This window comes from Lactuca serriola, chromosome 1 (genome assembly GCF_051521515.1).
Source record: "Lactuca serriola cultivar US96UC23 chromosome 1, Lser_US96UC23_V15, whole genome shotgun sequence".
NCBI classification, from domain to species: domain Eukaryota; kingdom Viridiplantae; phylum Streptophyta; class Magnoliopsida; order Asterales; family Asteraceae; genus Lactuca; species Lactuca serriola.
In genome coordinates, this window is record NC_136408.1 from 9249122 (window position 1) to 9264063 (window position 14942).

At 34.9% G+C, this 14942-nt stretch overlaps 2 protein-coding genes and 1 long non-coding RNA gene across 4 annotated transcripts; 1 reads left to right on the forward strand and 2 right to left on the reverse strand.

The window, feature by feature from the left end:
- Positions 1 to 283: 283 nt before the first annotated feature.
- On the reverse strand, positions 284 to 2852 carry LOC145095981 (cinnamyl-alcohol dehydrogenase). 2 transcript variants are annotated; one of them, XM_079033819.1, is made up of 7 exons: positions 2667 to 2852; positions 2069 to 2178; positions 1800 to 1913; positions 1454 to 1684; positions 1083 to 1368; positions 813 to 963; positions 284 to 724 (listed from the first exon to the last, which is right to left on the reverse strand). In XM_079033819.1, exons 2-7 carry the CDS (start codon positions 2161 to 2163, stop codon positions 528 to 530), a joined length of 1074 nt encoding a protein of 357 aa, XP_078889945.1. In that variant the 5' UTR covers positions 2164 to 2178; positions 2667 to 2852; the 3' UTR covers positions 284 to 527. The 2 variants fall into 2 exon arrangements, with proteins under 2 accessions (XP_078889945.1, XP_078889917.1); XM_079033791.1 differs by having other exon boundaries at positions 2648 to 2852.
- LOC145051326 (uncharacterized) lies at positions 2677 to 5302 on the forward strand. The gene is made up of 4 exons (XM_078999371.1): positions 2677 to 2821; positions 3589 to 4838; positions 4914 to 5231; positions 5288 to 5302. Exons 1-4 carry the CDS (start codon positions 2677 to 2679, stop codon positions 5300 to 5302), a joined length of 1728 nt encoding a protein of 575 aa, XP_078855497.1.
- Positions 5303 to 12242: 6940 nt separating this feature from the next.
- On the reverse strand, positions 12243 to 12920 carry LOC145067446 (uncharacterized). Its single transcript, XR_013688842.1, has 3 exons — positions 12815 to 12920; positions 12580 to 12723; positions 12243 to 12499 (listed from the first exon to the last, which is right to left on the reverse strand). It is a non-coding gene; the product is annotated as an uncharacterized LOC145067446 (long non-coding RNA).
- Between the last annotated feature and the right edge of the window lie 2022 nt (positions 12921 to 14942).

The window sequence follows — 14942 nt, forward strand, 5'->3', positions numbered from 1 at the left end:
ATGTACTAGTCTTTTTGCCTTTGTTTAGTTCCTTGCTAGCCATGTGCCATTTTTGGTTTTATAGAATTTTCGCCGGTTCCAAAAAAGAGCAAACTATAAATCGAAGCACCAATTTATATGTTAAATGATCAAATCAATGTTACATTTATGTTTAGGATAATGAAAGATAACATTCATAATCATAGCTATATGGACGCATGTTTACCATCGACTATAAATGTGGTAACATGTATTTAATAGATGTTCCCTGTCATCTGTGGCATGCAAACTACATCTAACATCCTTTTGTCTCAATGCCAACCACATCACATGATTGTATTTCTTGTTACCATTACGAAAGCTCACATTCATAGCCACATTGGCAAATCATACAAAAAAGTAAGACTAAACGCCTGTTTTCTGTTTATATTTTTTAGGACACGCATGCAAAATATGGTTCCCTTATTTTAGCCTAAACTTATACTAACATAGGTGTGGTGTTTAAACATGAATTTTTAAAGTATAGTAAGTACTTCCATGATATGGTGTTACTTGAGGGAGTTTCCAACATCGATAACAAAACGATACTTGATATCTTTGTTAATTAACCTCTCAAGAGCCTCATTCGCATACTGAATCGGGACAATCTCTATATTGGGGTAGATCTCATGGGCTGCACAATAGTTCAACATTTCCTGAGTTTGTTTCGTGCCACCTGTCACACTCCCCGAGATGCTTCTCATTCCTACCAAATACCAATTCAATGCAACGTGTTAACAACTCTTTCTACACAAGGTACAAGTGACCACAGCATAAATTTTTGCTTCTCATACCTAGAATTAGGTTTATGGGTAGGAATTTAACTTCACTTGGGAACCCCACCAAGGATAATACACCCCCACTCTTCAATAGTGCCAAGTATCGATCAAATGGGATGTCTGCAGAAGCGGTGTTGATTACAAAGTCAAGTGACTTCTCCATTGCCTGTAACCAAAAAGTCTCAAATTTTTTTCAATCACATTTCCTAACAAAAATGCAGTAACTAAAAACTGTACTCTGTTCTGGTCCAATGCATGTCAAACACAGTATAACATGTTCTGTACCTTCATCTCCTCATCATTGCTGGAGATGATGAAGTTATCGGCTCCTAGAAGATTGAGCGCTTCATCTTTCTTTGACAAACTTGTGCTGAAAACTGTTACTTTCAACCCAAACGACTTACCAAACTTTACAGCCATGTGTCCAAGACCACCAAGCCCGATCACTCCTAGAGACTTGCCAGGCTGGTTCATGTTATGGCGCATCATCGGGGTCCAAACCGTAATTCCAGCACATAGCAATGGAGCTGCAGAAGCTAACGGGTAGTTTTCCGGTATTCTATAGCAATATCTGTAACTCAAAGTACCATTTTGTCCCTTGATCATTCTGCAAGATCTTATATAGAATATAAAAATATATTGGCTACTTAACTCACCTTTGGTGAACAACATAATATGATGAATATCCTCCTTTAGTTACACTCCCATCAGTGTCAATCCCATCAAATGTGTAGACTGCTCCCTTTATGCATTGGACTTCAAGCCCTTCATCACAATACTCGCACTCTCTACAAGAATTTACGTAAGTACCCACTCCCACATGATCTCCAATTTTGACACGTTCAACGTTTGACCCGACCTCTTTGACTATTCCAACAATCTCGTGACTGGAAAATAAAGAAAGATAACAACAAAAAATATTTATGAAAAAGAAGGAAGAAATGGTATTTTCCATTCGAGGAATGTACTCAAAATGTCAAAATCTTGGTAGATAGTAAATACCCAGGTACAAGAGGATATTTGGAGTGGCCTTGTACATTCCTAGTCCATGCAACATCCGCATAACAGACTCCACAGTAAAGGATGGTTAGTGAAACATCATCAGCTCCAACCTCCCTGTTCACAGATCATTAAAACCTTCAGACAATTTAGGAATTTGATTACTAATCAGGAGATTATAATGATATGGCTTTGAATTCATGGTTCAATTGGTGATTAAGCATTTTGTAAAGTAGATATGAATCAAAATTAAAATTGAGTTGAATATGAACCTGCGGTTAAATTGGTATGGTGATAGGAATCCAGATGGATCCCTTGCTGCCCACCCAATGCAATTCTCCTTGCCAGCATCACAAGTCATAGTCATAGGTGATTCAGTTGTCTGTTACAAATTGATAAGAATAAGTAATTTGTACATGATCATATTCGTATAGTATTATAGTAATCGTCTGTATGTAGGATTGGCTGCCAATCGATCCATTAATGTTGTAATAGATTAAGATATAAACTCCAGTTCTTTATTTACGAACAATCCCTTGTGGGAAAAATTAGGTCATGACGTATCCTCTGGTGTTTGTCTCAATCAGATTAACAAAACCATGATCCTGCGTGGCCCAAAATTCCTGAAGGTTTTCTAGTAAGATTAATAAACCATCAGATCCTATACATGTATGTTGAGGAACTACGAGAGCTTGAGGAAGATTCGGTATTCAGTGTCTGGTTACTCTACTGATTACGAATCCATGTGGTAATCAATGAGAAAATTTAAGAAAAAAAACATGATTCGAAACTGAAAACAGTATGTAAGCAAAATTCAAAACGAAAAAATTAGGGCTCAGAACAGATGATACATGGATTTCAGTGACTGACGAGATAAGCGATGAATGCCGCCGGCGAGCTTCAACGGCGAAGAGAGGGACACGTGGTTAAATGTGTGTATATATATATTTATATGCCCGCCGTCATGCCTGCCGTCATCAGCAATGTTGCAACCGTCATGCGTGCCGTCATCGGCAATGCAGGAGGTCTCCACTCTCCATATCATATAGAGTTATCTCATTGTTAGATAGTAAGTCAGCTGTCAACGTATAACATCAGATAATTTAAAGAAAATCTAAATAAGTTATCATCATCTATATCTTAAATAAACATTTTATTTTTTTGAGAAAATGACAAAAATAGCCAATTACACTAATTGCATTACAAAAATAGCCAAAAAAAATCGGGATTACATATTTAGCCACCCATTTCGCAGATGAGAAGGCCCCATCTGCGAAATGGGCATCTCATCTGCGAAAGTACAAGTGCCTGAAGCACAACTGTGCTTCAGGCACTTGTACTTTCGCAGATGAGAATTTTTTTTTTTTTTTTTAAATTTTTTCGGTATAAATAGGGGTAATTTCGCAGATGGAATAGGTCCCATCTGCGAAATCCTCGGATCCTATCTGCGAAATGATGAATTTTTTTTTTTTTTTTTTTTTTTTAAGGTTGGTTGACTACGAAATGAATTGGTTTGACTACGAAATGGCCTTTGCTATATAAAAATTTTTGTAGAAAAAATATCATTTTGGTTGTTATTTGGTTTGTGAAATACTCTCTATCTCTACAATTTGCTCAAAAAATGATTGAATATTTGGTTTGTCTTGTAACCGGTGGGAGATGGCAAGTTAATGGAACTAATCTGGAATACATATGTCCACAGGGAGGTATTTCTGAATTTGCTTTGATATTTTCTGAGTATATTAGTTATAGTGATTTTGTATCTATGGTAAGAAACAAATTGGTTTGTTAGACAAATATAGAATTAGTCTTCGTTTCCACCATCCTGAATTAAATTATTATATAGCTATAGTTGAAGACGTGGATGTTAGAATGTTGATAAACGTAATCAAATGTAGTGGAGGAAGGGCTGTGAAAGTGTTTGTGGTGGTTGATGAAGTTGAGGAGGTTAATGGGGGCGGTGAAATTGGAAACGAAGTTGTTGGTAATTTATGCAGTTTTAAAGGGAGCAACGATCCGATAGGTACTTTCAATACTCCTAGTGTACCTCAGTTTCACAGTGTTGCTGAAAATGTTAATGTTAGTTATTCACCTATTCAATATGTGGATCCCGAGAATTACAAGTATGTTGGTGATGATGATGTTGGTACATATCTTAATCATGTTGGTGGTCGTTGTGATGATGTTGCCGAACAAGAAGTTAAACTTATGAATAGGCGTGTGGTAGATAAAACTAAAAAGAAAAAAAATTCAACTCAAAAAAATGAAAAAAATCATGTTTACGGGCATTATGTTGATGTTGGTGATGTATGTTTAGATATAACCGAGCTACAAAGTAATTCCGATAGAGATGAGTTGGGTGATGAAGTTAAAGCTAAGTATCCCGATAACCTTTTTTACGGTATGCCCCCTGTACCAGCATGGCCAGTTGATAATAATGAAGATATCCCAACACAGATGGTAGACATTAATCTTCAAAAGATTCAATGTGAGAGTATATTTAAAAACAAAGAACTTTTAAAGCGGTGTATTGGTAAAAAATGTCTTCGAGAAGGTTTCCAGACGAGGACAAGTAGATCCACCAAATCAAGGTATGAAGCTGTGTGTGTTTCGAAAAATTGTTCTTGGTTACTAAGAGCAAAAGCAATTAAAAATACTGATGGACTTTTCCAAGTGAATAAATTTGTTGATGTACACACATGTTCTTCAACATTGTTGCAACCTAATCATCGACAAGCAAACAAATATGTTTTGGGTGAATATGTTGCTGATGTTTTGGCTGAAGACTATAGTAGAGTTTATCGGGGAAAAGAAATTGTTAATGATATGAATGCTCAATTGAATATCAATATCTCATACTATCAGGCATGGCGTGCGAAGCAATATGCATTGTTGTCGTTAAGGGGTACGAAAGAGGATTCTTTTACCAAACTTCCGGCGTATTGTCACAACTTGGCCAAACATAATCCGGGTACTGTCACACATATTAAAACAGATGCTGATGATCGGTTTGAGTTTTTGTACGTCGCACTCGGTTGCTCGGTTAGTATTATCATGTCCTAATTTTTTTTTAATATTTATTTTGGTGTATTTGAATAGATATATAATGTATTGTAGGTACGAGCTTTTGTCAATTTTTGTAAGCCGACCCTAGTAGTAGATGGAGCTCACCTAAAGGGCGAGTTCAAAGGTACCATGCTACTTGCAGTTACTAAGGACGGACAAAATCAAATATTACCGGTTGCATATGGTATATGCAAAAATGAGTGTACTGATTCTTGGACATGGTTTTTTCAAAAACTACGTGATTGCATAGGAAATATGCAGGAGCTTACAATTATATCTGATAGGTCTCCATCTATAGCAACATCCGTTGCCAACATTTTTCCTCACGCTCATCATGGAATATGTGGTGTCCATTTGTATTTCAACATAGTATCTAGATTCGGCAAGAGTAAGACGGTTAAAGGAATTTTTTGGGAGGCGTGTAGGGCGTACACAATTGATGATTTTGATGCTGCCATGGATGTTATGAAAAAGACAAAAGAACCAGTATGGGAGTACTTAAAAAGTATAAATCCAGAAACCTGGTCAAGGGCACATTTTAAAGGGAACCGATACAATCTTATGTCGTCCAACAGTGCGGAGTCTATAAATGCATTATCTAGACACGCACGTAAGGTGCCAATACTTATGTTGATTGATTTTTTTCGTGCTACAATGCAACAATGGTGGTTTCAAAGACGTAACTTTGCAGGTATTACGTAAATTTGTAATATTAATGTTTTATTAGTTTCGATGTTATTGATTTTAACTTCTTCATTTTGGCTGTTTTTTTAGCGGAAGCAACAACAACCCTTACCCCTTGGGCGGATGAAGTTGTAAAAGAAAACAAGAAAAATTTTACCAAATGGGATGTTCGCATGATCTCAAATACGAAATGCGAGGTCAAAAAGGGGGCACAAAATGTGATTGTTGATTTTCAACATATGACATGTACATGTAGGCATTGGCAACTTGATGGGATACCTTGTGGTCATGTCATAAGATGTTTAACAGTGAACAATTACCAAGACTGCTCGAGGTTTGCATTAAATGCTTACTTTACCGAAACACTGAGGAAAACATATGAGGAATCAATAAACCCTCTGCCGAAGCCATCCGAATGGGAGATCCCCGATGATTTGATGATTGTTAAGCCACCTATAATGGATAAACGTCAGCCAGGCAGGCCAAGAAACACAGACCGCATTCCATCCCAAGGCGAGGGTCCAATTATAAAAGAGTGTTCTACATGTGGTCAACTAGGACACACGAGAAATAATTGTACTGGAAGGGCGTCTGGTAGCAGAGCAGGTCACATAATTTCTACTGCAGAAATGACATATAATATTGGTGGTTCAGCGGGTTGCTCACAAACCCATAACGCTGATTTTGATATAAAACAACCTTGAAATTAAGAGTAATGACGAGTTGTTAGCTTATTATGTATTGTAATATTTTTATTAACTCTTACAAGACATTGCTATGCTTTCATATTTTAGTTAAGTTTGTTGATTATAACAATGAATGAAGCCTTTATATTATAAAATATAGTTTGCAGATTTATTTTAACAGTTACAACATGTTATTTAAAAAAAAACAACAAACGATCCTTTGGCAAGCTAATCTGTTTCATGATAATATTACAACAACTTTATAACTAATTTTTAAACTCAGGGAACTGCAACGGGTACTTCTCTTTCTCCATCGTTATATAGTCATCCCTAATTCTCATTTTGTCTTCGAAACGATCCTTTTTTACCATAATGTGTATCAACTGCTCATCCTTCTCAGCAAGCCGTTTTTCAGTCGTTTTGATTGCCTTCTTACTCTTTTTTATCCAATCTTTATGCTCTTTGATTTTGTTTTTATTGAGGTCAATCCATTCTTCAGCTTGTTTGCATTCCGAACCTATATCATTAGCAAGTTGAGTGAGAAGTCGGGATGACTCTTTGTCCTCTTCTTGTTGTGCTTCAGCCTTCTTTAATTCTTCAAAATTTTCATGTGACATATATGACCCGGCTGAAGAGGGTGTAAAAAAAGGGTCTACCGAATCACAGTAGTAACAATCTACTTCGTTGCATGAGCAAATTTCGAATTTGTGTGAGGAACTCATAATAAAATCGATGTTGTATTAAACTGGAGCAATAAGTGGTATTTATACATACTAGACAGTAATGAGAAGTCCAACTTTGAAATGACTAGACAGTAATGACAAGTCACTGTAGTAACCTGCACATCCCAGTGGGTCCCTTAAGTGACAAGAGATAAATGACAGTTTGACATGACAAAACACTGCATAAAGCTGAAATTCGTAGTCCAAATATAACCATTTCGTAGTCAAAGTATTATTTCATAGTCTATTTATTTATATAAATAGATGTTTAAGATCTATAAACCAAACACCCAAATCACCTAAACGAAACGAATTCCCATTATTAGAAATGTCGTCGAATGCAGCAAGTTCTTCGAATGAATTACCTGGTTCCAATTCTGAAAGGCCATGGACGACAAACGAGGTGTTACTTCTAACACGGTGCTGGCTAAGTGTTAAGGATGGTGAACCGTTACTTGCTCCCCCGCATTGCCTAATTGGTGATGAATGGAGTCGCATCACATCTTTGTTTAACCATGAGATGGGAGAAGGGCAAAAAAGAGAAAAATCAGATGTTGTTACTAAGTGGACGGATGTAAAGGAGGAAGTGACATGGTTCAATCGAGCATGTAGTTATGCGAAACGTAACAATGTTCGTTGTCGTGACGAAGAAGAGTTCTTGGAAGTTGTTACAGAGTTTTACATCTTTGAGCATGAAGGCAGAGACTTCGAATATGAGGAAGTTTGGAAGGTTGTTAGAGATAAACAGTATTTCAAGTAGACTGCTCTAATTTGTGTTAAGAATAAGCCATGGACTTGTGTTTTACGTTAATGCTTTGTTCGTATTATGTTGTTTTTTTCATGTAATTGTTGTGATGTTTTAATGGTTCATGGAATCTTGTTACTAATGTATTCTAACTGGGTACATGGATAACTAATACGTAACACAGCAGTAAAATAAAAACGGAGTACATAAAAAACTAATACATAATACTACATAAAACATAAATGTGCTACATGAATAACTACTGCATTGAGGGAGGTAACAGGACCACCGTTTCATTTGGTATTTCCCAATGCTCATATGATGGTATACCATTCACCAACTCAGATCCATATGCAACTCGATACACATAATTAGTGAACTTGTATTCAACCATTCTCTGAATGGACTCAGATGTACGGGTTCTTAGACATGCTATAGCGTGGCCACATGGTATACCGCTTTTTTGCCATTTACCACAACTACATACCCTTCGTTCAAGTTGTACGTTGTTGGTGGCAAAAGTGTCATGGACTTCAAATGTATCCCCATACAAACGTTTTGCATTACAATTGTAAGACTTGCTGAGACTTTTTTGAACCTTACTCTCAACGTAAGGGGTCAACCCACCAGACAACCTCCCTGTAAAATTTGATATTTTAATAAAAATAGCAGCACAATAAAAAAAACAAAACATAACAATCTCCCTTACCAGCCAGTTCGGCCCGCTCAGCATACTTTGATTTTATCGACGTGGTGGTTAACTCAATTATCGTTGTTATAGGAAACTCACGTGAGGATATAATTTGCAAAATTTCAGGGACGTCAATCGATTTAACATTGTAACGTATTTTTGGGAAAAATGCTCTTGTCCATTTTGAAATCGGTATATCGTCAAGCCAGTAAATTGGACTCATAAGCAAGGTGCAGAAAGGTGGTTGCCTACATGTACTTTGCAACCTTTCGAAACACAAGTAAAAATCATCAACGCTATATGCATTGCATGACTTCCAAAACAACGATTCGACTTCCGTATTGTTATGTCCGATAGACTCACGTATCTTTCGAGCTATATCTTTAGGACAATATCCATGATAGGAATCCGGGTAGGCACTGTCAACACCAAAGTCTATGTTATCACACATGTTGCTTATGAAACCAACCTCTGTGTCCTCACCTAAACAATCTCTTAACCTCATCATGAACCATCTCCATGATTCTTCACACTGTAAGGTTCCCAAACCAAGTGCTAAGAGTAGTGGCTCATGATTTCCATCTAAAGCCACTGCGAAGTACATTGTTGTCAAAAAGCTCCCAAGAAGGGGTAAATAACCTACATATATCAGCGGTATCATGCACCTAAGGAAGGTACGAATCTACATAAAAACGAAGACATATTAGTGTTATGTAAGAACTAATCGACATAGATTACCATGAAATATTGTATAACTCAATAAAAGAAGTATGTTATACCACGCAACCTAAAGCCACAAAACAGAATTGAAAGCGGTTGTTATCGGTTTTCTTAATGGCTGTGAAGGTATTAGGATTTGTTCTTTGAAGGTTATGCAAGAAAATTGGTAGTTGAGAAAAGGTTCTTTGGCTGTGACTACTCATTTTCAATACCGATAATTGTGCTCTACAATGATCACACAAATGGAATTATAAATAGAAGATATTGTATCTCTACTGATCAAAATTCATAGTTTAACCCTTTAAATTCGTAGTTGAACATTTTGAATTCATAGTCAAACCAGTTCATTTCATAGTCAAATTTCACTGACCGACATGACAATACTACAAAATGTACTTGTCTGCATTTCATAGTTGACCTTTTTGAATTCATAGTCAAACCAGTTCATTTCATAGTCAAATTTCACTGACCGACATGACAATACTACAGAATGTACTTGTCTCCATTCCATAGTTGAACTTTTATGAATACATAGTCAAACCAGTTTATTTCATAGTCAAAAAGAATTGTCCGTAATATGATTTATTCTATAAATGGGTGTCACTCATTATGAAAAAATTTAACTGAGAAAGTAACTCCGATTTAAAAGAATAAGAAGGCTAATGGCATACTGCAATTGTGGAGGAGAACGTATCGTTAGGATTTCGGGTACAGCTAAAAACCCAGGAAGATTGTTCTACGCTTGCCCGTATTTGGTATCATGTTCTTACCGTCATTCAAATTTAAACCCTCGTGTTTACATGACACAAATTAATTTTCTTACTGTGGATATTAAATTTAACAGGGACCAAAATGCGGGTTTATCAGTTGGGTTGATGAAGAGAAGGACCAATCTTCTATGGTAATAGCTAAAGTAGCTAACTCTAATAAGCTCTTTCAATCAGAAAATAAGAAGTTAAAGATAGCGTTGGTTTGTAGTTGGGTGTTGTTCTTGGCAGTTCTTGTTTACAAGTTGTAAGCTTTTCAATATTGTTTTTATGGTTTTGAAGTTGTTAGGTCAATAAATTGTTGTATTTGTAACGTTAAAACAAATGTTGTGGTCGTTCTTATGTTTTGAATTTATTGATAAGTAATTAGTAGGTCATTAAATTGTGGTAATTGTCGTAACGTTATATTTTTTTTCATCCGTTGAGTAAACTCTAAAGATAAACTAATAATGAAATCCAACATTAATTTGTATATACATTTATATAATCCAACTACAGAGGAGCAAGACTAGACCCCCAAATAATTTTTGCCATCCGGAGACGGAACTGTAAAGCTGCGTTCTTTGGGTCAATAAGAACACGTATTGGTCGACCTGAAACCAATTGCTCCATAAACATACAAAGAAAAACACCGCAATCTCCCAAATGACTACTTTGTTGGGGAACGTTTTCTTCATAAATGAATTGCATATTCAATGGAATCCTTGGGATGTTCCTCCGCGCCCAATACTTAATCTTGTCCAAATAATTTGCCACCCGACGTTCAAATTTGGAAAAGATTCCTTCGGATTGGAATTTTTCATAAGCACCTCTACCAAGACTGTCATAAATATGCACTTCCATTGACGCTAATCGTAGTTCCCCAAATAGCCAATGATTAGGGGATGAATGAATCGGCAATAAGACCTGTATAAGGATCAGAGAATAAAATTATGTTTATTTACATCACAATACAAAAACATCACAATACAAAAAGATAACAAAAAAACGATATTATTTTCAATATAAACTATTAACTTTACCGTATCAACATCCCACCAAGCAACCATGAAGTTAGGGTATGTAGCAATACCAGCCATAAACGCCCTCCAGTCCTGTCCTTCTTCCAAAGCATGAGAAACAAAAAAATTTGGAGGCATTATTGTATGTCGGTCGCTCTCAAACCGTCTCTCCATCAAAAGTCGGTACCAAATGGTTATATGTTGCACACATGATACTTTTGTTATTGACTAAAAAACAATTAACTTTTAAAAGAATTAATTAACAATTTATTTACCGCTGACTCCAACCATCCGTCGTGTGTATGCCCAAACAATGAGCTCCAAAAATCTCTATCTAACACGAAATTAAACAAACGATGCTGCACATCGTATGAATGCAATACATAATTTTGGATGACATCCTCACCGCCTGCTACGTAAGGTTGCAGGCGCAACCTGGAGAAGTCATGAGCAACACCAAAAACTGGAGGAGGAACGGGGCTTGTTGATTTCATACCAACCTTCTTTTTTGTTCTTCTTTTTTGTTTCGGTGTCGTGTGCAACTAAAAACAATATTCAAATGTTTAAATGTATATCTTTCAGATAATTCACATAAACATAAAATCAACAGTTTATAAATAAAACGAATACCTCGGTGTAAGGAATGCATAAAAATTGTGATGGTTTTCGACTCCTACGTTTATCGGGTGTAACTTCTTTGTCATCATCATCATCATGAAAATAATCTACATTTCCCATTATTATAAGTTCGTCTTCATCCGGCACATCATCATCAAATTTGTTCCCTGCATTGTTATTTCTCTCCTCCCACTCCTACATTAAAGATAATACTTTATACTTAATAACGAAATACACATAATTTAATAAGCAATAATATCTAAATAAACAAAATATTAATATTAATGTAACTATATAATAACCTCTTTAACTTCACTATAATCGTTTACATCACACACATCATCATCAAATTTGTTCCCCGCATACTGAGTACTCTCCTCCAACACCTACATTAAAAATATAACTTTTTACTTAATAACAAAATACACTTTATTAAAAAGTAATTATTAAAATCGTAAAGGTAACATCTATAACAACCTTGTCGTCTTGAGTATCACCAAAAACATTTTGAGTTGTATTGTTTTTATTCATCACTTCATCTTGCACAACCTATATTTTCAAATATAAAATATGAACACAGGTATTCATATATGTTAATAAAATTTAATAAATAATGTAGCGTATAACTAACCTTTTCATCATAATTTCTTTGTGACACTGTCGGATCCTCAAAAATAATGTCGTTCCAAAATTGTTCATTATTTACTTCTTCAAAAAAAACCTCTGTAGGTTTTTGTTCATTCATAAACACATGCTGCTCCAGTGCATGTACCCGTTTCAACAACTCGTCTAGCTTGTGTTTCCCACTGCCCCGACCTCTACCATGAGAGCGACCACTGGACGACATACTAGACGAAGATTCGTCTTGTCTCCTAAAATGGTCCCGTACTGGGGATGGAACTGCTTTCCCTTCACCATATACATACTCTTGAAATGACATATAATAAAAAGATGTCATCTCACCATCACCCGGTAACATGTTTTGTCTTGGTGGTAGCCCCTCCTAAAAAATTAAACATATTAAAAATGCATATAAAACTATAATAATCAACTTTATTAATAATAAACGAAATATTTTTAAACCTGCATCTTTGACCAAATCTTGTTCACGTCAACCCATTTCAATTTTTTTGTTCCGCTCCATCTTTTCATCCGAGGCAAGTCTTTATTTTTTCTCAATGCAAATCCACATGCACGAACAGCCGGAATCATCTCATATATCCATATCTACAATTTTGTACAATAACAGTAATAAAAGTTAAAATTAAAATAAAAAATATAACAATAAAACAATTTAAATATAAGAAAATTTTTATACCCTAATTGGAGCCGTAAATCCTGAGACGGAATACTTTAAAGTTTGACCACGCTGAGGAAGTGATAAATAATGATGTATCTTATTCCACGTATCCTCAAGGTCAACAAAAGTAAAATCCAATAGATAGCTACCCCAAGAGAAGCTAACAAAACAAAATTGATTATTATATAAATTATAACTTTAATAAAATAGAACTTTTAACGTAAAGAAAATATACCTATTCCAGAGATCCAAATTCTCAGCCAAAAAAAACCAATCTTGTGGCACCCGATCGTTAACTTCTTTGCCCAAAAAACCTTCACACAAAATGTATATCAAACATACTCTAACTGCATCAAGGTCGTCAAGTGCTAAGAATGTTTGATTTAAAATTAAACTTTTCAGGTCGCCGATTTTCACCGAACTATTAGTATGGTCCGGAAATAGCCGTTCACGCAGTAAACATCTTTTTTTACTGCTTATTAATTTTTCCGACCCTTTTCTCCCAATGTTTTTTGGATACTCCCCAAAATTGAAGTCGGTAATCAAACAAAACTCTTCCGGCCCATAAACCATTTTGGTATTGCCTACTCGAAAATATAAACGTTTTATTCCATCTGGAGATAAAACAGGGTCCGGCCGGATCTGATGAAGGAACATTTTATGAAACAATAAAGCGTCCCCTTGTAAACGAGGGACATCAATAAAATAGCCAAAGACGGTATTTCTGAAAATAGCACGTCGGGCATCATCTAAAACTTCAAAGACTTCCCATATGTTACCGCCAGAGCCTTTTAGGTTCGCAAAGGCTTTCGTATTCATTAAACTAAAATCATGCTGCAAAAAAAAAACACAAAAACAAATTAGATAACTAAAAAATATTTTTTTTTTTAAATATATGATTACGAACTGCAAATACTTTCTTAATTACTAATATATATATTTCCCCGATAAAAAACAATAACATACACATATATAAACAATTTTCCAAGTTATACAACAAATATATTTACGATAGAAAACAATATCATATATAAATATTTTCAACTTAAACATATTTTCAACTTAAACAAATTTTCAACTTAAACGATAAATATATAAACAATTTTTATCTTTCTAATTAAAACTAACATTATATAACCATATAAACAAAAAAATTTAAAAATAAAACGACAACCAAACTAACAATTTTGCAAGTTATACGACTACTTTATACAAAATTTTCAACTTATACGACAAATAAAAACAATTTCTAACAATATATATACGACAAATTTTCAACTTATACAAATGTTATATGACAAATATATATACAAACAACTATTTTGCAGTTTCTACTAAAAAAATTACAAGATTTCAGATTATACAACAACTAAAAAAACTACAAAAATAACAAATTGTAAACATTATCTACGCAGTCTCTACTTGTCTCTACTTGCATTTAAACTTCAAGTATACTAAAAATATACTAAAACTATCAATCAAACACAACAAAATTACCATTTTTTAACACTAAATAATACAAAAATTGATAAAAAAAAAAACTTTAAACATTAAAAGAGTTAAAATCTAACCATATTTGCGGGATTGTTGACATAATCTTCCATTTTCTTCAAAAACTAGCCAAAATTCCGAGAGAAGCCCAAAGTTAGAGAGAGTTTTTGTGTAGAGAATGGTGAAAATGAAAAAAAAATGTTTTTATACCTAAAAATCACCCATTTCGCAGATGAGAAGGCCCCATCTGCGAAATGGGCATCTCATCTGCGAAAGTACAAGTGCCTGAAGCACAACTGTGCTTCAGGCACTTGTACTTTCGCAGATGAGATGCCCATTTCGCAGATGGGGCCTTCTCATCTGCGAAATGGGTGGCTAAATATGTAATCCCGATTTTTTTTGGCTATTTTTGTAATGCAATTAGTGTAATTGGCTATTTTTGTCATTTTCTCTATTTTTTTTCATCAACATTTAAATCAAAACTAGTATTATTTTATTTTCATTATTATGGCAATAATCCTATTTAAGTTAACCGGTATGATTTTTATACCAAATTTTGATTAAATGGCTTAGTGATTGAGACAATGCGTTCGATAATTATTGTATGTATAGAATATAACTCATTAAGCCAATAAGAAAGAAGTCCTATGTCATT